General features: G+C 43.7%; 1 protein-coding gene across 5 annotated transcripts in view; it reads left to right on the top strand.

Annotated features, from left to right (window-relative positions):
• TESK2 (testis associated actin remodelling kinase 2) overlaps positions 1–27280 on the top strand; it is a 162982-nt gene that overhangs the window by 30079 nt on the left and 105623 nt on the right. For all 5 annotated transcript variants that reach the window (XM_051857854.3, XM_089300764.1, XM_051857852.3 and 2 more), the window contains exon 2: positions 1350–1661. In XM_051857854.3, coding sequence (XP_051713814.1) covers positions 1440–1661 — 222 coding nt within the window. In that variant the 5' untranslated portion in view covers positions 1350–1439. The remainder of the gene's footprint in view (positions 1–1349; positions 1662–27280) is intronic.

Consider the following 27280-nt stretch of genomic DNA (forward strand, 5'->3'; position numbering starts at 1 on the left):
TGGACTGTGCTGTTTAATAAAAGGTGAATATTTAGATTGCTTTTAGATATAATTTTTTAAAAAAATTACATCATGTAATTTTGTAGTCTCTGTCATTTTTATATGTTTAGGCTTAGTTTTTCAAGTTAAGAAAAAATTATGTGAGACCATGAAGGGCACTGGTAGAAGTGTAGGCTTTTGTTTTTTGTTGTTGTTATTATAATTCTAGTTCTACTTATAAAATTTATTATAGTCAAGTATCTACAAATAATTTGTGATATCTAAATCTGATTTTTAATGCTCATTTAGAAATTTATTAAATACATAAGGAATATTACATTCATCATGGAATTTAGTTTTTTCAATTTTTTGAAAAGTTTAATTTTTAATTAGTTTTTATCAGATTCAATGTGATTTGTGGATACGATTTTTAAATAAATTCTCATCTTCTCATCTTTAAAAAGAATTCTCATTTTCTCAGAAGCCTCTTTGTACAATATATTCTTTTTTTTTTTAACAAAATGACAATTTTGGTACTAGCACTGTGGCATAGCAGGTAAAGCCATCGGTTGCAGTGCTGACATCCCATATGGGTCATGGTTCGAGTCCCGGCTGCTTCACTTCCAGTTCAGCTCTCTGCTATGGCCTGAGAAAGCAGTAGAAGATGGCCCAAGGCCTTGGGTCCCTGCACCCACGTGGGAGACCTGGAAGAAGCTCCTAGCTTCTGGCTTTGGATCGGCACAGCTCCAGCCGTTGCAGCCAATTGGGGAGTGAACCAATGGATGGAAGACCTCTCTTTCTTTCACTCTCTCCGCCTCTGTCTCTCTTTAACTCTGCCTTTCAAATAAATAAATCTTTAAAAAATGACAATTTAAAAAGATATTATTTATATTCAGAGGAAGAGAGAAACACAGAGAGAGAGATCTTCCATTCAGCAGCAGTTCACCTCCACAAATGGATGCAACAGCTAGGACTGGGCCAGGAGTCAGGAACTTCTTTCAGGTCTCCCATGTGGGTGCAGGGGCCCAAGCACTTCGCCATCTTCTGCTGCTTTCCCAAATGTGTTAGTAGGTATCTAGACTAGCTTCTGTCTTCTAGCTTTGGCTTGGCCCGTCTCTAGCTATTGTGTCCTTTTGTGGGGGTGAACCAGCGGATAGAAAATCTGTTTCTTCTGTCTTAACTCTGCCTTTTAAATAAATCTTTAAAAAACTGTATCAGTGCTTTTTGAAGGTGAAAGCATAAAAGTTTTTTAGATATAAAAATCAGGAGCTAAAATGTGAAAGGGAATATTTTTGTATCAAGACCTTATTGATTTGCATGTGCTTAGTAACTAGTGGTGTTAATTAAATGCTTTTTCATCTTTCGTTTAGTGTCAAATCAGAAGAGAAGCAAAATTCAACACAAATTTATTATGTCTGGAGTTTCTTTTTAAAAGAAGAAAGAAAGTGATTATTGAGACTATGGATCGGAGCAAACGGAATTCAATTGCAGGATTTCCTCCACGTGTGGAACGTCTTGAAGAGTTTGAAGGAGGTGGAGGAGGGGATGGAAACATGACCCAGGTGGGAAGAGTTTGGCCATCTTCATACCGAGCTCTTATAGGTGCCTTCTCCAGACTGACGCGTTTGGATGATTTTACCTGTGAAAAAATAGGATCTGGCTTCTTCTCTGAAGTTTTCAAGGTAAATGATACTTCAGCTTTTCTCATATTGTCTTGCTGATGGTCAGGTTCACTGCAAAGAACTGATAGTTTTGTTTAACTAGGACATAGGCTTTTCTTAATCAGGTTTTTGTGGATCTTGATCATGATTGTAAACTTTCAAACTATTTAGTTTATAAACTGATAATGTAAATCAAAAATTCAAATAATATAGGATCTCCTCTATTCCCTTCTGCCTCAGTGAGTGTTTATGTGTATGTATTTGTGTGCATGCCTCTGTGTGTGTGTGTTACAATAACAATCATTAATAGTTTGGTATGTTTACTAATGGACCTTCTGTGCTCATATATTATACACACATCTTATATACATATATAAAAACTATATGGAAGGGGCTGGCGCCGTGGCTTACTTGGTTATTCCTCCGCTTGCAGTGCTGGCATCCCATATGGGCGCCGGGTTCTAGTCCCGGTTGCTCCTCTTCCAGTCCAGCTCTCTGTTGTGGCCTGGGAGGGCAGTGGAGGATGGCCCAGGCGCTTGGGCCTCTGCACCTGCATGGTTAGACCAGGAAGAAGCACCTGGCTCCTGGCTTCGGATCAGTGTAGCGCTGGCCATAGTGGCCATTTGGGGAGTGAACCAATGGAAGGAAGACCTTTCTCTGTCTCTCTCTCTCATTGTCTATAACTCTGTCGAATAATAATAATTAAAAAAAACCTATATGGAGACATATATGAGGTACTTCAGAAACTTTATGGAAAATGGAATTAAAATATTTATTTTTGTGGAAAATTGTTGGGTTTAGGAGCCAATTCTGGCGTAGTGGGTAGTGCTAACATCTGCAGTGTTGGCAACCCATATGGGCACTGGTTTGAGTCCCGGCTGCTCCACTTCTGATCCAGCTCTCTGCTACAGCCTGGGAAAGCAATAGAGGATGGCCCAGGTCCTTGGACCCCTGCACCCTCCTGGGAGATCTAGAGGAAGCTCCTGGCTCCTGGCTTCAGATTAGCCCAGCTCCAGCTGTTATGGCCATTTGGGGAGAGTGGATGGAGGATTTCTCTCTCTCTCTCTCTTCCTCTGCCTTTGCCTCTCTGTAACTCTGCCTTTCAAAAAAATAAATAAATCTTTAAAAAAATTTAGGGGGCTGGCATTGTGGCATAGCAGGCTAAGCTGCTGCCTGTGATGCATTCTGTATGGCTGTCCTGGCTACTCCACTTCTGATCCAGCTCCCAGCTAATGCACCTGGGAAAGCAGCAGATGATGGCCCCAAGTACTTGGGTCTCTGCCACCCATGTAGGAGACCAAGATGGAGTTTCTGGATCCTGGCTTTGGCCGGTCCAGCCCAAAGATCTCTTTCTGTCTTTGTCTCTATCTTTCCTTCTCTCTGTAACTCTGCCTTTCAAATAAATAAATAAACTCCTTTTTAAAGATTTATTTATTTATTTGAAAGGCAGAGTTATACAAAGAGAGAAGGAGAGGCAGAGAGAGAGAGGGGGAGAGAGAGAGGTCTTCCATCTGCTGGTTCACTCCTCAATTGGCCGCAATGCCTGGAGCTGCACCAATCCGAAGCCAGGAGCCAAGAGCTTCTTCCTGGTCTCCCACATAGGCACAGGGGCCCAAAGACTTGGGCCATCTTCTACTGCTTTCCCAGGCCATAGCAGGGAGCTGGATTGGAAGTGGAGCAGCCGGGACTCGAACTGATGCCCATATGGGATGCCGGCACTGGAGGTGGCGGCTCTACTGTCTACACCACAGTGCTGGCCCCAATAAATAAACTCTTAAAACAATTTTTTTAAAGGTAGACAGAGAACTGCCATCTGCTGATTCACTAATCAAATGTGTGCAGTGACCTAGCAGTTTAATCCAGGTTTCCTATGTGGGTGGCAGGGACCCAACACTTGGGTCATCACCTGTTGCCTTCTAGAATCTGCATTGTTGGGAAGTTGGAATTGAGAACTGGAGCTAGAAATTGTCTCTGATATGGGACACCTGCCCCTCAAAATGTTTTTGCACCAAAATAAGCTTACTTATTTTTTAAAATCTACTTGAGAGGCAAGACAGACACACACAGAGATAGACAAAGACAGAAAGAACTCCCATTTGATGATTCACTCCCCAGATGTCCACAACACATCTGGAGCCTGAGCAAGAAGCCAAGAACTTAATTCAGATGTCCCACATGAGTGGCAGGACTGAATTACTTGAACCATCTAATGCTGCCCTCCAGGTTCTACATTTAGCAGTAAGTTGGTATCAGGAGCTGGAATGGGGTATCAAACCCATGTACTTCAGTATGGCACATGGGCATCTTAACCACTAGGCCAAATGCACATTCCTTTTATCTTTTATTTATTTATTTATTTATTTATTTTTATTTTTGACAGGCAGAGTGGACAGTGAGAGAGAGAGACAGAGAGAGAAAGGTCTTCCTTTGCCGGTGGTTCACCCTCCAATGGCCGCCGCGGCCGGCGCGCTGCAGCCGGCGCACCGCGCCGATCCGATGGCAGGAGTCAGGAGCCAGGTGCTTTTCCTGGTCTCCCATGGGGTGCAGGGCCCAAGCACCTGGGCCATCCTCCACTGCACTCCCTGGCCATAGCAGAGAGCTGGCCTGGAAGAGGGGCAACCGGGACAGAATCCGGCGCCCCAACCGGGACTAGAACCATTTTCCACAAATGGTTTATAGTGTCCTCTTATATATGTATGTATATATACATGCAGACAGATTTTAATTGTGTGTATCCAGTAGTCATCTTTTTTTTAACAGGCAGAGTGGACAGTGACAGAGAGAGACAGACAGAAAGGTCTTCCTTTGCTGTTGGTTCACCCTCCAATTGCCGCCGCGGCCGGCCTGTTGTGGCCGGCGCACCGCACTGATCCAAAGCCAGGAGCCAGGTGCCTCCCCTGGTCTCCCATGGGGTGCAGGGCCCAAGCACCTGGGCCATCCTCCACTGCACTCCCTGGCCACAGCAGAGAGCTGGCCTGGAAGAGGGGCAACCGGGACAGAATCCGGTGCCCCGACCGGGACTAGAACCTGGTGTGCCAGCGCCACTAGGCGGAGGATTAGCCTATTGAGCCGCAGTGCCGGCCCAGATATGCTTTTTTAAAATTTATCTATTTTACTTGGAAAGTCAGAGTTACATAGAGAAAGAAGGAGAGGCAGAGAGAGAGGTCTTCCATCCGCTGGTTCACTCCCCAAATGGCCACAATGGCCCAGAGCTCAGCTGATCCAAAGTCAGGAGCTTCTTCTGGGTCCCCCACATGGGTGGAGGGGCCCAAGGGTTTGGGCCATCTTCTACTGCTTTCCCAGGCCATAGCAGAGAGCTGGATCAGAAGAGGAGCAGCAGGACTAGAAGCAGCGCCCATATGGGATGTTGGTGTTGCAGGCAGAGAATTAACCTAGTGCGCCATAGCGCTGGCCCCTAGTTATACTAATTAAAAGAATTTTTTTTAGTGGTTACTCTTGAATTTGCAACATACAGATGGCCCCAATTTGTGCTGATTTAACCAACTATTTTTCTACTTTAGAATGGTATAAAGTTGTATGCATTCATTAGAAACTGTACTTTTGATAATCATCAATAATCTTTTCTGACAAAGGCATTCATTAAGGAATAGAAAGAAATCTTTGTTTTTTCTTTCAAATTTATTTGAAAGGCAAAGTTACAGAGAGAGGGAGAAAGAGAGTTCTTCCATCTGGTGGTTTATTCCCCAAATGTCCACAATTCTGGGTCTGGGCCAGGAGTCTGGAACTCCATTGAGGGCTCCCTCCTGGGTAGCAGGGGCCAAGTATTTGGGATATCTTCTGCTGCTTTCCCCAGGTGACTTTTCAGGGAGCTGGATCAGAAGTGGGTAGCCAGGACTCAAACCTGTGATCATATAGGATGCTGGCATTGCAGGTGGCAGCTTGATGTGCAACAGTGATGGCCCCAAAGGAACCTTCTAAAAGAGAAAGTATTTTCTTTTTTTTTAAATTTTTTATTTGACAGAGAGAGTTATAGACAGTGAGAGAGAGAGACAGAGAGAAAGGTCTTCCTTCCGTTGGTTCACTCCCCAAATGGCCACTGCAGCTGGCGTGCTGCCCCGATCCGAAGCCAGGAGCCAGGTGCTTCCTCCTGGTCTCCCATGCGGGTACAGGGCCCAAGCACTTGGGCCACCCTCCACTGCCCTCCCAGGCCACAGCAGAGAGCTGGACTGGAAGAGGAGCAACCAGGACTGGAACCAGTGCCCATATGGGATGCCGGTGCCGCAGGTGGAGGATTAACCAAGTGAGCCACGGTGCCGGCTCCGAGAGAGGTATTTTCCATGTCCCTTTTAGTAAATATGAAGTAAAAGGAGCATTGAAATAAGATGCTTCAAGTTAAACTTGCCTTCAAAACTACTTGTTCATATCCAATATCATATATTAATGCAGTGCCTCAAAGGGGGACAAAAGGTTGTTTTTTTTTATTTTAAAGTTTTTATTTAATGAATAATATTTTATACGTACGACTTTAGGAATATAGTGGTTTTTCCTCCCATACCTACCCTCCCACCCCCATTCCTGTCCCACCACTTACTCCCTCTTCCATCCCATTCTTCATTAAGATTCATTTTTAATTAACTTTATATACAGAAGGCCAACTCTTTACTAAGTAAAGATTTCAACAGTTTGCACACACATACACACACAATGTAAAAACTACTGTTTGGGAACAAGTTTTGCAGTTAATTCTCATAGTACAACTCATTAAGGACAGAGGTCCTATATGGGGATTAAGTGCACAGTGATTTCTGTTGTTAATTTAACAACTAACACTCTTATTATGACATCAGTGATCACCTGAGGCTCTTGTCATGAGCTGCCAAGGCTGTGGAAGTCTTTTTTTTTTTTTTTTAAAGATTTATTTGAAAGTCAGTTACAGAGAGAGAGAGGGAGAGAGAGAGAGAGAAAGAGAGGTGCTTTCCATCCACTGGTTCACTCCCCAATTGGCCGCAATGGCTGGAGCTGCGCTGATCCGAAGCCAGGAGCCAGGAGCTTCTTCTAGGTCTCCCACACAGGTGCAGGGGCCCAAGGACTTGAGCCATCTTCTACTGTTTTCCCAGGCCATAGCAGAGAGCAGGATTGGAAATGGAGCACCCAGGACTCGAACCGGTGCTCATATGGGATGCCGGCACTGCAGGCAGAGACTTTACCCGCTACACCACAGTGCTGGCCCAATGGAATTGTTTTGTGACCACAAACTCTATCAGTGTTTAGACAAGGTCATAAGCAAAGTAGAAGTTCTCTGCACCCTTCAGAGAACAATACATCCTTCTTTGATGGCCAAAAGGTTTTTTTTTTTTTTTTTTTAAAGGAAGAAAGAGCTGGCATTGTGGCATAGTAGGCTAAGCCTCTGCCTGCCATGCTGGCATTCCGTATGGGTACCAGTTCAAGTCCCAGCTGCTCCTCTTCCAATCCAACTCTCTATCATGGCCTAGGAAATCAGTAGAAGATGGCCCAAGGCCTTGGGCCCCTGCACTCACATGGGAAACCTGGAAGAAGCTCCTGGCTCCTGGCTTTGGCCTGGCCCAGCTCCAGCTGTTGCAGCCATTTGGCGAGTGAACCAAAGAATGGAAGATCTTTCTCTCTGTCTCTCCCTCTTTATGTCTGTAAATAATAAATAAATCCTCTCTGTCAAATAAATAATTATAAAAAACTTTACAAAAAAAGGAAGGCTCAGAGAACTATTGTTGTTTGTAAATGATATCACTGTCTACTGAGAAAATCTTTGGATATCAACTCATCAACCATTGACCAAGTATTAGAATTACAACAAAACTTTGGCAAGGGGGATAGATAGAACAGTAATATATATATACGAATCAGTAACTTTCCTATAAACCATTAATAACCAATTAGAAAAGAATACAGAACATGGCCGGCGCCGCGGCTCACTAGGCTAATCCTCCGCCTAGCGGTGCCGGCACACCGGGTTCTAGTCCCGGTCGGGGCGCCGGATCCTGTCCCGGTTGCCCCTCTTCCAGGCCAGCCCTCTGCTGTGGCCAGGGAGTGCAGTGGAGGATGGCCCAGGTGCTTGGGCCCTGCACCCCATGGGAGACCAGGAAAAGCACCTGGCTCCTGACTCCTGCCATCAGATCGGCGCGGTGCGCCGGCTGCAGCGCGCCGGCCGCGGCGGCCATTGGAGGGTGAACCAACGGCAAAGGAAGATCTTTCTCTCTGTCTCTCTCTCTCACTGTCCACTCTGCCTGTCAAAAAAAAAAAAAAAAGAATACAGAACACAAGAATCTGTTGTTTATAATAGCAAAAAACAATTCAAACATTTGGGACTAAACATAGGGAGAAAAGTAACTTGACTGAAGTCTACTTGATTAGTTAGGAATGTGTTCAGGAATGTGTTAGGAGACTATCTGACTGGGTAAAGGTTAAATAAAAGTGAGTCATTTTTCTCATAAAATAAAAAGCCTAGAGGTAGACAGTTGCTAGCTTGGTTCAGCTGCTCCATGATGCTGGGATCGGCTTCTTGGCAATCCTTAGACCTTTCTTCGTGCGTGGCAACTTCACAGTCACCTGACAACGGTTTCAGTTCCAAGGTGAAAAGAATGGGAAAGAGAATCACCAATTGCATTTTTCCTTTTGTTTGGAACAGCAAAAATTTTCCCAGAATTCCTACAGATTTCATTTTATATTTCAATAACTAGATCTATGCTCACCTGGCCACTTCTAGCTCAAAGAATCTGCATAAGTAACTTGTCTGTTAGTGGTTATTGCCAAGAACAAAATGAACAGTTTTGAAGGAAGAATGCTTATTGCCAATATCTAGAAGCTATTGATAACATCTACCACAGGCTTAAAAGATCTAAATAAGAAAACATGTTACTGGAAAGTATGTTAAAAATCTCAATTTTTAAAAAAGATTTATCTATTTATTTGAAAGTCAGAGTTACACAGAGAGAAGGAGAGGCAGAGAGAGAGAGAGAGAGAAAGAAGTCTTCCATCTGCTGGTTAACTCTCCAGGTGGCTGCAACAGCAGGAGCTGTGCCAGTCCAAAGCCAGGAGCCAGGAGCTTCCTCCAGGTCTTCCATATGGGTACAGGGGCCCAAGGCCTTGGGCCATCTACTGCTTTCCCAGGCCATAGCAGAGAGCTGGATCATAAGTGGAGCAGCTGGGACCTGAACCAGCACCCATATGGGATGCCAGCACTGCAGGTGTCAGCTTTACGTTCTATGCCATAGCACCAGCCCCAAGATCTCAATTCTTTGCAGATTAAGATTTTTAAAAGATTTATTTATTTGTTCATGTACATATTTGAAAGGCAGAGAGAAAGGGAGAGACACAGAGAGAGATCTTCCATCCAAAAGATCATAGTAACTTTGGATTGGCCATGCCAAAGCCAGAAGCTAGAACTCCATCTGGGTGTCTCATGTGGGTGGCAGGGATTCAAGTAATTGAGCCACCATCTGCTGGCTCCCAGGTACATCAGCAGAGAGTTATATCAGAAGCAGAGTAGCCAAGAATTGTACTGACACTCAAATATGGAATAGGAGAGTCTGAAGCAGTGGTTTAACCTGTTGTGCCATGATGCTTGCCCTGATTAATCTTTTATTACAAGGAAAATCATTTTTGTTTTTTGAGACAGAGACATATAGAGGGAGAGGTCTTCCATACACTGGTTCATTTTCCAAATGCCCACAGAAACCAGGGATGGACAAGGCCAAAGTCAGGAGCTCAAACTGCAATCTGAGTATCCCATGTTGGGATGGTAGGAACTCAATCACTTAAACTATCACTACTGTCTCCCAAAGTCTTAACTGGCAGGAAGCTAGAATCGGGAGCTGGAGCTAGGAATAGAATTTAGGCACTCTAATATGATATATTGATGTCTTGTTTTTTGAGAGAGGGAGAGAGAGATGGAGAGAGAGAGAGAGACTCTTCCATCCTCTAGTTCACTCCCCAGATGCCTCAATGGCCAGGGCTGGGCCAGGCCAAAGCCAGGAGCTTTATCCAGGTCTCCCATGTGAATAGCAGGGGCCCAAACATATGGGCCATTTTTGGCTGCTTTCTTCAGGGCTATAGCAGGGAATTGGATTGGAAGTGGAGTAGCTGGGACACAAACCAGTGCCCATATGGGATGCTGGCATTGCAGGCAGCAGTGGCTTTACTTGCTGTGCCTTAACATTGGCCCTGATCCTACCATCTTAACTGTTAGATCATATGCCCACCCTTATCTCTCTTTTATTTTTTTTTATTTATTTTTTTTTTTTTTGAAAAAGTAAAATGTATCATACACAATACTTTGGTCCTTCCTTTTTCAACTTGTTTTTGGGAGACTTTCCCATACAATACTTAAACTTTTTTATAAACTTTTAAAAACTTTTATAAACTTTATTATTATTATTTTTTTGACAGGCAGAGTGGACAGTGAGAGAGACAGAGAGAAAGGTCTTCCTTTGCCGTTGGTTCACCCTCCAATGGCCACCGCGGCTGGCACGCTGCGGCCGGCGCACCTCGCTGATCCGATGGCAGGAGCCAGGTACTTATCCTGGTCTCCCACACGCATGCAGGGCCCAAGGACTTGGGCCATCCTCCACTGCACTCCCTGGCCACAGCAGAGAGCTGGCCTGGAAGAGGGGCAACCGGGACAGAATCCGGCGCACCGACAGGGACTAGAACCCGGTGTGCCGGCGCCTCAAGGCGGAGGATTAGCCTGCTGAGCCGCGGCGCCGGCCAGACTTTATAAACTTTTATAAACTTTTTTCTTAACCTTTTCTATACTTGAAAAGTACCACATTATATGGGTATTTAATTATTTATCTAACCAGTTCTCCATGAGTATTTGTGCTGTTTCCAAACATATGCCATTATAAACAATGAATAATCTTATAAACATGCCTTTTGGCATGCATGCAGGTAAATCAGGAGGATAAGGTTGGGTTGCTAGCTAGATCAAAGGGAATATATATTTGTAATTTTGATAGCTATCTCCCAGTTATGACCTCCATAGAGATTGGACTAATTTATTTTCCTATCAGCAATATGTAAGAATGTCTATTTTTCCAGAACCTGACCAACAAAATGGATTTTTGACACGTGATGATTAAAATGATATATATTATATTTTGCATCACTATTTGGGAGATTGAACTTTTTTTCATATACTTGACAGTTGTTTGTGTTTCCTGAAAACTTTCTGTGCATAATTGAGCTTAACTTTCTATTGAATTGTTGGTCTTTTGAAAAAAATGTCTTTGTGTTTTCATCTACTTGAAAGGCAGAGCAACAGAGGCTGGCATTGTGGAACAGCAGGTTAAGCCATTGCTTGCCACACTGGCATCCCATATTGGAGTGTCAGTTAGAGTCCTGACTACTTCACTTCCTATCTAGCTTCCTGCTAATGTGCCTGGGAAGGCAGCAGAGGATGGCTCAACTATTTGGGTTCCTGCTACCCTTGTGGGAGACCCGAGAGTTCCTGGCTCTTAGCTTCAGTCTGGCCCAGACCTGGCTGTTGCCAAGTCTCTGTCATTCTGGTTTTCAAGTAAATAAATAAATCTTAAAAAATAAAGAAGACGACAGAGTGATAAAAAGAGGTAGAGACAGAGACTTTCCATCTGCTGGTTCACTCTCCATGTGCTTGCAGTAGCAAGGGCTGGGCCAGGCCAAAACTTGAAGTGACCTTGGAAATAGAACCCACCTGTGGCAGAGCTATAGGATAGAGGGAGTCTGAATCTCCAAGTCTTCATGGAACACAGCTCCTGGTCCTATAGTGCCTCCTCTAGAGATTTGTGAAGGAAAAATATTGTTGAACTATTTTTTTCTTTTTTTTTGACAGGCAGAGTGGACAGTGAGAGAGACAGAGAGAAAGGTCTTCCTTTTCTGTTGGTTCACCCTGCAATGGCCGGTGCGCTGCGGCGGGGGCACCGTGCCAATCCGAAGGCAGGAGCCAGGTGCTTCTCCTGGTCTTCCATGCAGGTGCAGGGCCCAAGGACCTGGGCTATCACCCACTGCACCCCTGGGCCACAGCAGAGAGCTGAACTGCAAGAGGAGCAACCGGGACAGAATCTGGCGCCCCAATTGGGACTAGAACCCGGTGTGCTGGCGCTGCAGGTGGAGGATTAGCCTAGTGAGCCATGGCGCTGGCCTGAACACTTTCAAAAATTTGACCTCAGTTATTTGCTGCCAAACCTGATTGCAACTAATGTAATTACCTATGATTTTATCTGTATGTATGTCTTCTTTCTTTAATGTGTCTTCAGTTTTAAATTCATTCACTTAACAGAAATTTATTTTATTTTTCCTTTCAAAGGATTTACTCTTGTTTCCACCTACATTAAGAGCTTTTTGTTGTTATTGTTTTTTTTTGTTTTGTTTTGTTTTTGACAGGCAGTGTGGATAGTGAGAGAGACAGAGAGAAAGGTCTTCCTTTTGCCGTTGGTTCACCTCCAATGGCCGCCACAGCTGGCGTGCTGCGGCCGGCGCACCTCGCTGATCCGAAGGCAGGAGCCAGGTGCTTCTCCTGGTCTCCTTTGGGGTGCAGGGCCTAAGCACCTGGGCCATCCTCCACTGCACTACCGGGCCACAGCAGAGAGCTGGCCTGGAAGAGGGGCAACTGGGACAGAATCCGGCGCCCCAACCAGGACTAGAACCCGGTGTGCTAGGTGGAGGATTAGCCTATTGAGCCGCGGCGCCGGCCTTTTGTTTGTTTTTGATAAAAAAAAATAAAAGCTTAAGAAAGATTCTGTGGACTAGGCAGTATTCTAGGGACTTGGATTTTGGCTATGGAGGTTCATTAGTCCTGCCCACGTACCTGCTCTAAGGAAATTTGACTCTGAATGTTTACCAGACCTGCTGATAACTCCACCCTGGGCAGAACCTGACAGTCAAATAATTACCTTTTGATTCTACTGATTATCTTCTGTTTGTGTGTGCTTTATGGTTCACTGTTTTCTAGCTCTATCTTCATTGCTGATGCCTACTTCCTTAGGTCTATGTTTTTTGTTTGTTTTCTCTAGCTGCTGGAATTTTATTATTTCAGTTAGTTGTGATATTTATGTTTTAATATATGCATTTATGCTTTAAAGTTTCCTCTTGATTTGGCCATATTACATGTTTTTATATGTTGTCATCATTTCTAAATGTAATTTGATTTGACTTCCGTTTTAATCTAACAATTATATAGAATGAAGTTTTAACATTTCTACATGGGGGGGAAGATGTTGTAGTGCTTGAGACACCTATATCTCATATTTGAGGGCCTGTTTTAGTCTTGGCTAATCTGCTTCCAATCCAGCTTCCTGCTAGTGCACTTAGGACACAGGAAATAATGACTCAAATAGTTGCGTCTCTGCTACCCACATGCAAGATCTGGATGGAGTTCTCAACTCCTGGCTTCAGCCTGGCCCAGCCTCTGTGATTGTAGCCATTTGGGGAGTGAGCCAGCAAATGGAAGATATTTTTCTTACTCTCTCTGTTGTTCTGCATTTCAAATAAATAAATAAACATTAAAAAAATTTTAGGGGCCAGCATTGTGGCTTATGCAGTTGCTTATAATGGTGGCATTCTATATCAAAGTACTGGTTCAAGTCTTGGCTACCCGACTTCCGATCCAGGTTCCTGCTGATGCTCCTGGGATGGCCCATGTACTTGGGCCCCTGCCACTTAGTCGGAGACTAGGATGGAGTTCCTGGTCCCTGGCTTTGCCTGGCCCAGAACTGGCTGTTGTAGACATTTAGGGAGTGAACCAGTGAATGAAAGATCTATCTTTCTCTCTGTCTCTCCCTCTGTCACTCTGCCTTTTCAATAATTAAGTATTTAAAATATTTTTCTACATGGTGAATTTTTTGGGAGGAGTTTTTTTTTATATTTAATTTCTAATTTTATTTAATAATGATCAGAGGAATGACCTGCTTGGTATCTTTTTTTAAAAAATATATTTAGGCTGGCGCCGCAGCTCAGTAGGCTAATCCTCCGCCTGCGGCGCCAGTACTCTGGGTTCTAGTCCTGGTTGGGGTGCAGGATTCTGTCCTGGTTGCTCCTCTTCCAGTCCAGCTCTCTGCTGTGGCCCGGGAAGGCAGTGGAGGATGGCCCAAGTGCTTGGGCCCTGCACCCCATGGGAGACCAGGAGGAAGCACCTGGCTCCTGGCTTTGGATCAGCGCAGCACACCGGCTGTAGCAGCCATTTGGGGGGTGAACCAGCAGAAGGAAGACCTTTCCCTCTGTCTCTCTCTCTCACTGTCTAATTCTGCCTGTCAAAAAAAAAATTTAGATTTTTTTTTGCATTATGGTCAGATTTGTTGACCACTGCAAATGAGTTTGGAACAAATTCTCTGTTTTTGTTGTATAAGTAGTTTTTTTTATTATTACTCAAATGTTTTGTGTGGCCTTATTTATTTTGATCCAAATGATAATTTCTTAAAAAAAACTTGTATTAAAATTTTCCAGTGTGATTATGGGTTTCTTCTTTTCTCTCAGTATTTTATGTGTTGCTAGGGCATCTTGTGAGATATGTATTAATAGAAGTTCATTATTAGTATTGGGTTGTACACTACAGATAGATTATGTACTTAACACGAGTTGTACACTTTTTGTGTTATTTTATGCTTTTAGCTTTTTATTCCATTTTATCTGCTACTAGTATTTCGTATCTTCTTTATTGTAAGTATTTTCCTATTTTTTTGGTTGTATGTTTTTTCATTACTATTTTTATTCTATATGTGATAATATATTTTATAGTTTCTTATATTTAGAATGTTTAGTCTAAAATTAAATGTTCCCTTAAAGGGACAGAGGTTATCATCTGCTTATGTTTATTGTGGTTACCTCTATCTTTATACTGAATAAACTCTTAAATGTTGATTTAATGAGTATACGATTTGAGACAGCAATTATTTTCCTTGGCATTTTGAATGTACAAAGGTACTTCAGAAAGTCTGTGGAGGGGCTGGCGCTGTGGCACAGTGGGTTAACACCCTAGTCTGGAGCGCTGGCAGCCCATATGGGCACCGGTTCAAGACCTGGTTGCTCCACTTCCGATCCAGCTCTCTGCTATGGCCTGGGAAAACAGTAGAAGATGGCCCAAGTTTTTGGGCCCCTGCACCTGTGTGGGAATCCCAGAGGAAGCTCCTGGCTCCTGGCTTCAGATTGGCACAGCTCTGGCCGTTGTGGCCATCTGGGGAGTGAACCAGAGGATGGAAGACCTCTCTTTCTCTCACTCTCTCTGCTTCTCCTCTCTCTGTGTAACTCTGACTTTCAAAAAATAAATATTTTAAAAAAGTCTGTGGAAAATGAAATGAAAAGATATTTATTTTGGTACAAAAATTTTGAATTCTGGAGCTAACATTTGGCTTAACAGTTAACAATGCTTGTCTAGGATGCCTGCATCCTATATCAGAGTGCCTGGGTTCAAGTCCTGGCTATGATCTTGATTCTAGCTTCCTGCTAAAGGTCATTCTGGGAGGTGGTGAGTGATGGCTTAAGCAGTTGGATCCCTTTACCTGCATGAGAGACTTGGACTGAATTCTCAGTTCCTGCCCTTTGCCTGACTCAAGCTTGGCCATTATGCACATTTGGGGAGTGGGCCAGTAGATGGGAGCTTGCTCTCTTTCTGTCTTTCTCTGTGTGTCTCTGCCTCTCAAAAATAAGTAATTTAAAAAATTTAGCAATTTTTAAAATAACTTATGATTTCCCTTAAAATAACTTATGATTTAAAAATATTTAAATATTTTCTCTATCTAGAATTCATTTTTCTAGATGGTTACTCTGTTATGCCAGCAACATTTATGATCTATGAGGGTACTTCAGAAAGTTTACAGAGGGACAGGTGTTTGCTATAGCAATTAAGACACTGCTTGGAAGGCACACATGCTATAATGGAGTGCATGGGTTCAAGTCCTGGGACTGTTTCCAATTACAACTTATTGTTAGTACACATCCTGAGAGGCAGCAGATGACTCAAGTATTTGGCTCCCTGCCACCCATGAGGGAGACCTAGATTGAGTTTTGGGCTTCTGGCTTCAGCCTAGCCCAGCCCTGGTTGTTACAGTCATTTAGGAAATTAACTAGTAGATGGAACAACGCTATTTGTTTCTCTATTTCTCTCTATCTCTCAAGCACACCCCCCCCCCCACTGTGTGTTTGCTTTCTTCCTTTCAAATACATTTTTAAAAATCTAAAGTATTAAAAAATGCATGGAAAATGGAATTAAAAGACAAGTTTATTTTGATGCAAAAATATTTTGAAATCTGCTTTCTGTACTATCCAACAAGGGATCCATATGGCATTGTTACTGATCCCTGATGTAACTTAAAGGGAAGCTGTCACAATGTCTGGAGCCCTTGAGTTCCTGCAAATGAAGGAAGAGGATGTCCTCAAGTTCCTTCTAGCGAGAACTCAGATAGATGGCACTAACCTTGACTTCCAAATGGAACAGGACATCTACAAAAGGAAAAATGTTGGCATCTACATCATAAATTTTAAGAGGACCCTGGAAGTTTCTTTCTTTCTTTCTTTCTTTTTTTTTTTTTTTTTTGACAGGCAGAGTGGACAGTGAGAGAGAGAGACAGAGAGAAAGGTCTTCCTTTGCCGTTGGTTCACCCTCCAATGGTCGCCGTGGCCGGCGCGCTGCAGCTGGTGCACCGCGCTGATCCGATGGCAGGAGCCAGGAGCCAGGTGCTTTTCCTGGTCTCCCATGGGGTGCAGGGCCCAAGCACCTGGGCCATCCTCCACTGCACTCCCTGGCCACAGCAGAGGGCTGGCCTGGAAGAGGGGCAACTGGGACAGAATCCGGCGCCCCGACCAGGACTAGAACCCGGTGTGCCGGCGCCGCTAGGCGGAGGATTAGCCTAGTGAGCCGCGGCGCCGACCTGGAAGTTTCTTTTTTAAAGATTTAAGATTTATTTATTTTATTTGAAAGTCAGAGTTACACAGAGAGAGAAGGAGAGGCAGAGAGAGAGAGAGAGAGAGAGAAAGAGGTCTTCCATCTGATGGTTCACTCCCCAATCGGCCGCAATGGCTGGAGCTGCGCCGATCCAAAGCCAGGAGCCAGGAGCTGCTTCTGGGTCTCCCACATGGGTTCAGGGACCCAAGGACTTGGGCCATCTTCTTCTGTTTTCCCAGGCCATAGCAGAGAGCTGGACAGGAAGTGGAGCAGCTGGGTCTTGAACCGGCGCCCATATGGTAGGTGGTAGCTTAACCCACTAAGCCACAGCGCTGGCCCCTGGAAGTTTCTTTTGATGGCCTGTGCCATTGCTGCTATTGAAGCCCCAGCTGATGCCAGTGTTGCATCCTCCAGGAGCACTGCCAGAGTGCTGTACTGAAGTTTGCTGCTGCCACTGGAGACACAGAAAGAGCCCTTCCTTCATCTGGTTTACTCCGCTAATGGCTGCAACAGCTAGAGGTGGGCCAGGACAAAGCCAGGAGCAAGAAAGTCCACCCTGGTCTGCCACATGGGTGTCAGGGGCCCAAGCACTTGGGCCACATTTCTGCTACTTTCTCAGATGCTAGCAGGGAGTGGCATGGGAAATGGAGTAGCCGGGACTTGAATCAGTGCTTTGATATAGAATGTCAGCATCACAAGTGGGAGGTTAACAGGCTGAGCCATGATGGTGCCCACAGCTGCTCCTGTTGCTGGCCACCTCATGGCTGAGACTTTCACCAGCTGGATGCAGGCACCCTTCTGGGAGCCATGTCTTCTGCTAGTTACTAATTGTAGTGCTGACCACCAGCCTCTCACAGAGGCATCTTATTGAACTGGTCTACCAGTGCTCTATGTGACAAAGACTCTTCTCTGCACTCTGTGGACATTGCCATCCCATGTAACAACAAGGGAGCTTACTCTGTGGGTCTGATGTGGTAGATGCTGGCCCAGAATGTTCTGCGCATGTATGGTACTGTCTCCCAGCAACACCCATGGGAGTGGGTCATGCCTGACCTCTACCTCTACAGAGATCCTGAAGACATTGAAAAGGAACAGGCCACCACTGAAAAAACTGTGGACAAGGAGAACTTTCAGGGTGAATGGGCTGCCCCAGCTCCTGAGCTTACTGCTACTTATCCTGAGGTCACAGATTGCTCTAAAGGCATGCAGATATCCTCTGTGCCTATTCAGCAACCCACCACTGAAGATGGTCTGCTCAGTCTATCTAACGGGTAGGAACGACCATTGAGTGGTCTTTTTTTTTCCTTAAAGATTTATTTTATTTTATTTTATTTTATTTTGACAGGCAGAGTTAGACAATGAGAGAAAGAGAGACAGAGAGAAAGGTCCTCCCTCCGCTGGTTCACTCCCCAAATGGCCGCCACGGCTGGTGCACTGTGGCTGGCGCGCTGTGTCAATTTGAAGCCAGGAGCCAGGTGCCTCCTCCTGGTCTCCCATGGGGTGCAGGGCCCAGGCACTTGGGCCATCCTCCACTGCCTTCCCAGGCCACAGCAGAGAGCTGGACTGGAAGAGGAGCAACCAGGACAGAATCCAGAGCCCCAGCCGGGACTAAAACCCAGGGTACTAGCGCTACAGGCGTAGAACCAGCCAAGTGAGCCACAGCGCCGGCCTAGATTTATTTTATTTATTTGAAAGAGAGTTACAGAGAGAAGTAGAGCCAGAGAGGGAGATCTTCCATCTGCTGGTTCACTCCCCAAATGACTGCAATGGTCAGAACGGAGCTGATCCGACTGATCCAAAGCCAAGAGCCAGGAGCTTCTTCTGGGTCTCCCACGGGGGTGCAAGGGCCCAAGATTTGGACCATCTTCTACTTTCCCAGGCCATAGCAGAGAGCTGGATAGGAAGTGGTGCAGCCGGGACTTGAATTGATACCCATATGGGATGCCGGTGCCACAGACTGGGGCTTTAACCTGCTGCACTACAGCGCTGGCCCCATTGAGTGGTCTTAAGCTGCTCTTCACAGTCTGTAAAGTAAAATAGAAATGAGATTTATGGAAAATAAACATTAGTTTCTAAAAAAAATTTAATCTATTAAAAAATTTATGCACATTATCCATGTGATTTTTGAAGAAATCCTCATATTCCCTTATTTCAAAATTTTTTTTATCAAAATAAACATTTTTCAAGTCCATTTTCTGCAAACCTTTTGAAGTACACTTACATTGATATGTTTTTCACACTGATCTGAAATACCATTTTTATTCTATACTAAATTTCATTATTTTTTAAAAAATATTTATTTATTTGAAAGGCAAAGTTTCAAAGAAGGAGGAAGAGAAAGAGAGAGAGAAAGATCTAACGTCCTCTGGTTCACTCACCAAACGGCTGCCGAGGCTGGGCCAGGCTGAAGCCAGGAATCTGGAACTCCCCATCTGGATCTCTTACCTGGTTGGCAGGGGACCAGGCACTTGGGGCACCTTGCACTGTTTTCCCCGCACATTAGCATGGAGATGGATTGGAAGTGGAGCATCCAGGAGTCAAATCAGTACATTGATAGGAGATGCTGGCATTGTAGGTGGTGATTTAACTTGCTGGGCCACAGTGCCAGCCATTTCCAATGTATTTTTGACCACTTTTGGACTTTATTTCATCCATTGACTTGTCTATTTATATCCCCGTACACACTGCTATTATAATTGAATCATTGCAGCTTCATTTTATTCTTCCTCTTAAGAATTTTGTTGGGTTATTGCTTATTTTTAAAAAATTATTGAGAGCTAGAGAGAAAGGGAGAGAGATAAAAGAGAGAGAATGCGCTCCTATCTGCTAGTTCACATCCCAAATTTCTACAATGGGTCTATTTTAAAATTTTATTTATTTATTTATTTATTTTGACAGGCAGAGTGGACAGTGAGAGAGAGAGACAGAGAGAAAGGTCTTCCTTTTGCCGTTGGTTCACCCTCCAATGGCTGCCGTGGCCGGCGCGCTGCGGCCACCACACTGTGCTGATCCGATGGCAGGAGCCAGGTACTTATCCTGGTCTCCCATGGGGTGCAGGGCCTAAGTACTTGGGCCATCCTCCACTGCACTCCCTGGCCACAGCAGAGAGCTGGCCTGGAAGAGGGGCAACCGGGACAGAATCTGGCACCCCGACCAGGACTAGAAACCGGGGTGCCGGCGCTGCAAGGCGGAGGATTAGCCTAGTGAGCCGCGGCACCAGCCTACAATGGGTCTAGAATTCAATCCAGGTCTCCTACATGGGTGGCAGGGATCCAACTACACGAGCCCATCACCTGCTGCCTCCTAGGGTTCATGTTAACAGGAAACTGGAACTGGGAGGCAGAGCCAGAGCTCAAACCCAGGCACTGTGATGTTGGATGCAGGATGCACTGAGCTAAACACCTGCCCCTGTTAATGTGTTATGGTTGCTTTTGTTCTACAGTGGCAAATTGGTAAATTGAGTAGTTGGAACAGGGAACATATGATCCTTAATGCTGGAGATATATACCACTTGCCTCTTTACAGACAAGGTTTGCCAACCCCTGATCTAATAGCGATAGTGCACAACTAGTTGATGATTAGTTTCTATCTTTGATTACAAAGTACAGATGATTACAGAGCTTTAAAGGTCAGGTTAAATAAAAAGTGTATCAGTGGCAATAAAAGGAAGTATTTGACTTCTGGTGTGGAGGATACAAATTATGTAGGTAACTTAAGGACTTTTAGTTGCCCTGTATAGCAAAAGAAAGTTGATTGATGGATGACTTTACACTGAGTGAGGATTTATGTACCTTGTTTTCATTCCTTTAGAATAATTGAGAGCCAAGTGTTTGGTGCAGTGAATAAGACACTGCTTGGGGCACCTAAATCCTGTAGTGGAGTACCTGGGTTTGAGCTGCAGGTCTGCTCCTGATTGCAGCTTCCTGTTATTGTGCATCGTGGGAGGCAGCAGGTAGCTCAAGTAGTTGGATCCCTGCCACCCACAAGGGAGACCCAGGGTGAGTTCTTGGCTCATGGCTTTGGTCTAGCCCACCATAATAAAGATTATGAGGACCTTCACTCGGTGGGAGTGAACCAGCAGACAAAAGATCTCTCTCTGTCTCTTAAATAAAATACATTTCACCTAGTAACTAATATTTTGGCCCTAAAGGATTTTTAATCTATAAAGTTAATCCAAACTTAGTCAAATAAAATTGTTAAGAAAAATGCTTTCCCTCTTTACAGTTACAATATATTCCTCTTTTTCATTATTTAAAAAAACTATTTATTTATTTATTTGAAAGGCAGGATATGAGAGAGATCTTCTACCCAATGGTTCACTCCCCAAGTAGCACAAACATCTAGGTCTAAGCCAGTTTGAAGCCAGGAGCCAGGAACTCCTTCAGGGTCTCCCATGTGAATGGCAGGGACCCAAGTGCTTGAGCCATCATCAGTTGCTTCTCAGTTGCATTAGCAGGGAGAGGGATCAGAAAAACTATAACTATCTATAACTATAGAGCTAAATACAGTTGTTTAAAATGATAATTTAAGCAATAATTTTGGTAATTAAATGACAGATTATTCTAATTATAACTCATGGACTACTAATTCACATGCTGTTACAATAAAGATCATTAGGACCTTGCTAAAGATGGTTTTTCATTCTTCAAATAGAAAATCTGGGATGGCATTGTGGCACAACAAGCTAAGCCTCCACCTATGATGCCAGCATCCTATATCTTGTCAGAATTCAAGTAATTTTAATAACCAATGACAAGCCAGCGCCGCGGCTCACTAGGCTAATCCTCCGCCTTGCGGCGCCGGCACACCGGGTTCTAGTCCCGGTTGGGGCGCCGGATTCTGTCCCGGTTGCCCCTCTTCCAGGCCAGCTCTCTGCTGTGGCCAGGGAGTGCAGTGGAGGATGGCCCAGGTGCTTGGGCTCTGCACCCGCATGGGAGACCAGGAGAAGCACCTGGCTCCTGCCATCAGATCAGCGCGGCGCGCTGGCCGCAGCGCGCCGGCCGCGGCGGCCATTGGAGGGTGAACCAACGGCAAGGGAAGACCTTTCTCTCTGTCTCTCTCTCTCACTGTCCACTCTGCCTGTCAAAAAATAATAAAAACAAACAAACAAACAAAAATAACCAATGAGATAAATTGTAATATATTGTAATATTGTAATATATATTTTGTAATATATATTGTAATATATATTTTGAAAACTATATTGTAATATATATTTTGTAATATTGTAATATTGTAATATATATTTTGAAAACTATAATACCTGGAGTTATAAAATAAAATATCAATGTAAAATTTTTTTTTTGACAGGCAGAGTTAGACAGTGAGAGAGAGAGAGAAAGGTCTTCCTTCTGTTGGTTCACCCCCCAAATGGCCACTATGGCCAACGCGCTGTGCTGATCCGAAACCAGGAGCCAAGTGCTTCCTCCTGGTCTCCCATGTGGGTGCAGGGCCCAAGCACTTAGGCCATCCTCCACTGTCCTCCCAGGCCACAGCAGAGAGCTGGCCTGGAAAAGGGGCGACTGGGACAGAATCCAGCGCCCCGACAGGGACTAGAACCCGGGGTGCTGGTGCCGCAGGCGGAGGATTAGCTAAGTGAGCCATGGCGCCAGCCTCAATGTAAAATTTTTAAATAATGGTTTAACTGTGAAATAATTCACATACTGTAAAATTCTCCTTTTTAATATAAATAATTTGGTGGTTTTTTGTACATTCATAAAGTTATATATATCACCACAATCTAATTTACGAATACTTTTATTATGCTGAAAAATATTCTGTACTCATAGTCACTCTCTATCCTTCCTATCCCCCAGCTCTTGGCAGTCATTAAACTACTTCCTGTTGTAAGGGTTTGCTTATTCTGGGTATTTTATATAAATGGAATCATACTGTATAAGACATTTTGTGGCTGGCTTCTTTTATTTAGCATAATATTTTCTTTCTTTTTTTTAAAGATTTATTTATTTTTACTTGAAAGAGAGAAAGTTAAACAGGGAGAGGAGAGACAGAGAGAGAGAAAGAGAGAAAGAGGTCTTCCATTCGTTGGTTCACTCCCCAATTGGCTGCAATGGCTGGAGCTTCGTTGATCCAAAGCTGGGAGCCAGGATCTTCCTCCCGGTCTTCCCATGTGGGGGCAGGGGACCAAAGACTTGGGCCATCTTCTGCTTTCCCAGGCCATAGCAGAGAGCTGGATTGGAAGTGGAGCAGCGGGGACCTGAACCGGCACCCATATGGAATGCTGGCACTGCAGGCAGCGGCTTTACCTGCTACACCACAGTGCCGGCCCCAAGCATAATATTTTCAGCATTCATCTACTTCATAGCATGTATTAGTACTTCATGCTTTTCTATGGCCCAATAATATTCAAAAGTGTAAGTAATACCACATTTTATTTATATATTTGTCTATCGATGTACATCTGATTATTTCTTTTTTAAAAAATATTTATTTATTTGAAAGGCAGAGTTACAGAGAGGCAGAGGCAGAGAGAGAGAGAGAGAGAGGGGTCTTCTGTCTGCTGTCTCACTTCCAAGATGGCTGCAACAGCCAGAGCTGCGCTGATCCAAAGGCAGGGGCCAGGATTTTCTTCTAGGTCTCCCACGTGGTTACAGGGTCCCAAGGACTTGGGCTATCTTCTACTGCTTTACCAAGTCATAGCAAAGAGTTGGATGAGAAGTGGAGTTGGACATGAACTGGTGCCCATAGGAGATACTGGCACTGGCACTGCAGGCCACAGCTTTACCCGCTATGCCACTGTGCCGGCCCCACATCTAATTTTTTCTACCTTTTGGCTATCATGAATGATACTACTGTGTACATTCATGTGCAAATATTTGTTTGAATATCTGTTCTCATTAATTTTTGTTATATACCTAGGAATGAAATAGCTGGGTCCCCTACAGTCATTTCTCTATCCATGGGCTTTAAAAATATTTGGAAACAAATTGTATCTGTAATGAACTTGTCCGGACTTTTATTTAGTCATTATTTCCCAAAGAAAGCAGCAACTTTTTGTGTAGCATATGCATTGTACTGTGTTGTAAGTAATCCAGAGATGATTTAAAGTATATGAGAGGATTGTTAGTAGATTATGTGTAAATACTGCACCATTTTATATAAAGGACTTGAGTATCAGTGGGGTTTGGTTTATCATGGATGTCATGGAGTCAATCCCTTGAGGACTGATTGTCTTGTTTTCTTACCATTGTCATATTTTTCATAGAATGATCAGTCATTTCCTCCTTCATGCTTCCTGTATATTTTATACAGAGTTTTTATCAGAACAATAATATATTTTATGGCATATGTTTACATTTGTCTTTCTCTGTTAAATGAAAAACTGGTTTCATCTTTGTATCTTCAGTACATATCATAGACTTACACAGAGAACAATCACTAAATATTTATCTCAGGATGGGGGAAGAAGTGTTTCTGTGTGTGTTGTAATAGTAGTAATGGTAGTAGTACAAGAATACCTTGAGAGGCAGTGTAAAGACTCTAGAGCTAGATGGTCTTAGTTTGAATCTTGAAGCATAAACCTTCTGACCTTATAGAAGTTGTTAATTTTTATGCCTCCATTTTCTCATGCAGAAAATGGGAATTATAATAGTACCCACTTTATCAAGTTGTTGAGAACATACAATGAGCAAGTACATATAAAGCACTTAGAATAATGTCTATACATAATACACCCTATTTAAGGGCTACTTGTTATTTCTTTTATATAGGCGGCTAAGATCTATTGTTCTTTTCTTTGTGCTAGGTACCATGTTAAGGACTTATGCACATTGTTTTATTCAATGTCTATAATACTTCAGTGTTATAAACAAGATGAAATTCAAAGATATTTGTTATCTTTTTCTTAATATAAGATTTGCTGATTTTGTTTTAGAGACAGAGAGAGGGAAAGACACGGAGAGAGAATCTTCTATCTCCCCAAAAGGCCACAAGGGCCAGAGCTGGGCCGATCCGAAGCCAGGAGCCAGGAGCTTCTTCTGGGTCTCCCACATGGATGCAGGGCCCCAAGCACTTGGGCCATCTTTTGTTACTTTCCAAGGTGCATCAGCAGGGAGCTGGATCAGAAGTAGGGCATCTAGGACTCAAACTGGCACCCAAATGGGATGCTGGCACTGCAGGTGGGTGGCATTACCTGCTACACCGCAGCACTGGCCCTGATATTTGATTCTTTGCTAAATACACAATACGTAAATCACTCAGCTAAGGTTTGAATTCTTTTCTACCTAACCGAAGAATGGAAGATTATATCTGATTTTGATTCATTATATAAGAAACAAAGAAATGGTTTCTAAACCTTTTATGAGTTGCTATTACTATTGGTAGAATGAAATTTGGATATATTTTGACTTTCTTACACAATTCAACCTGATTCAGTTTGTGTGACAAGTATATAATTAGTTATACACATATAAGATAGACTGAAGTTCTCAATTTCTCTGTCTGGCGTAGAATCCTAAATTGGCAGTACCACGTCTGGAAATGCCAAGCTGCAAGAAACAGTAAACATATAAACTAAAACAGCCAGATATCTACCATCTGCTTGGTACTGAAAAATTGATTTATTTGCTTTCATGGTTGTTCATTTATTATTTAACAAACATGCAGTTTGTCATGCAAGTTCTAAATCTGTAGCAGAGTTAACAGTTTGTGGCTTGAGGGAAGTAAGGGGAACATTTTAGTAAGTGAATGTTATTTATTTCGTTCTTGGATTTTTTAAAAAAAGATTTATTTGTTTATTTGGAAGGCAGAGTTACAGAGAGAGATGAGACAGAAAGAGATCTTCCAACTGCTGGTTCATTCCCCAAATGGCTGCAACAGACAAGGCTGGGCTGGGCCAAAGCCAGGAGCCTCATGTGGGTCTTCCACATGGGTGCAAGTGCCCTAGCACTTGGGCCATCTTCTGCTGCTTTCCCAGGTGCATTAATAGGCAGCTGTCTCTGAAATGGAGCAGCTGGAATTCAAACCAGCACCCATATGAGATACTAGTGTTGCAGAAGGTGGCTTAACCTGCTATGCTACACCACCGGCCTCTGAAATGTTTTATGTTAATGTTTGATCACTTTGTCCAAGAACTTAAATGCTGTGTCTCAAAATGCTAGTGCTGCTACACTGGCATCAATGTCCTAACTGTACTCAAAACTTGACTATAATTTTTTTAAGGTTTATTCATTATTTATTTGAAAGGTAGAGTGTGAGGGTGAGGGTGGGGTAGAGAGAAATGGAGGAAGGGAAAGAGAGAGAGAGAGAGAGAGAGAGGGAGAGAGAATTCCATTTGCTGGTTCACTCCCCAAATGGCCACAACAGCCAGGGCTGAGCCAGGCTGAAGTCAGGAGCCAGGAATTCCATCCAGGTTTCCCACATGGGTGGCAGGGATCCAAGCCTTTGGACCATTTTCTGCTGCCTTCCCAGGCACATTAACAGGGAGTTGGTTCAGAAGCAAATTAGTCAGGACTCCAACTGGTGCTCATATGGGACACTGGTATTGTAAGTAGGAATTTAACCACTACACAATGCTGTCCTCCTGACTATACTTTTTTCAACTCACCAAATTGTAATTTGTGAAATATGTAAGAGTGCATCTATTCTCTTTAAATGTGGTTGTTTTTGCAGCCTAATTCTATAAACACTAAGGGATTCTTCTCGAATTGCGTTTTATTTCTTAGTTGTGTTTGTGTTTCTTCATACGCCTCTCTGAGACCTCACTGTCGAGAGCATTTCCATTGGGAGTGGGTGTTTGACTTAGTGATTGAGATGGCTATGCCCCACTTTGGAGTGAGTGGGTTCAGTTCCAAGCTGTGGTTTCTCACTCTGACTACTCTAACTTCTTGGCAATGCAGACCCTTGGAGGCAGTAAAGATGGCTCAAATAATTGGTTTCCTACCACTCATGCAGAAGACTTGGATTAATTTCTTTGGCTTTGGCCTTTTCCAGCTCCAGTCATTGTGGGCATTTGGAGAGTGAACCAGCAAATGGGAATGCTCTCTGTCTCTCTCTTTCTCTGCTTATCAAATTTCTTTGAAAAAAAATTTTCATCAACATATAATATATGATACTGTTTTAACAAAATACAGTACTTATATATGTTGATATCTATTATGTTAGAAAACAGTTAAGCTCTATGTACCTGATGGTATAGTTTAGGAGAAAGTTTGCTAGGCATTTCTGAGATAGCAGTTTTCAGAGGCATTGCTTTGATTGAAATGTCAGTTTAATACTAACACTAGTTGGGAGTTCAAAGTGTAGTGAGTTCTGAGAGTGATCAGAACCATCCCCAACCTCACAAAAATCCATTAGCAATACATGTGCACGTTCATGTGTCTCCTTATCAAACCATCTATTTTACAATTAAACTGCTCCAGATGGATAAGACAGTCTTCAAAATCAATAAGGTTAAGGAAGATCAAATGTATAGATTCTTAATTGTATAATATTACTCTTACATAAAAAAGTGTAATTTAGAAATTGAGCACATGTTTAACCATCAAAACTGAAGATATTTTGAATGCCAGAAACAGTCAAGGAAAAGAGTATGGACAGAAAAGACTAGAGTAGTAAAGATTGAACCTTGAGAGCCGGCGCCGTGGCTCAATAGGCTAATCCTCCACCTTGCGGCGCCGGCACACCGGGTTCTAGTCCCGGTTGGGGCGCCGGATTCTGTCCCGGTTGCCCCTCTTCCAGGCCAGCTCTCTGCTATGGCCAGGGAGTGCAGTGGAGGATGGCCCAGGTGCTTGGGCCCTGCACCCCATGGGAGACCAGGAAAAGCACCTGGCTCCTG

This window comes from Oryctolagus cuniculus, chromosome 7 (genome assembly GCF_051225735.1).
Source record: "Oryctolagus cuniculus isolate XC-2025 breed Fujian yellow rabbit chromosome 7, ASM5122573v1, whole genome shotgun sequence".
NCBI classification, from domain to species: Eukaryota; Metazoa; Chordata; class Mammalia; order Lagomorpha; family Leporidae; genus Oryctolagus; species Oryctolagus cuniculus.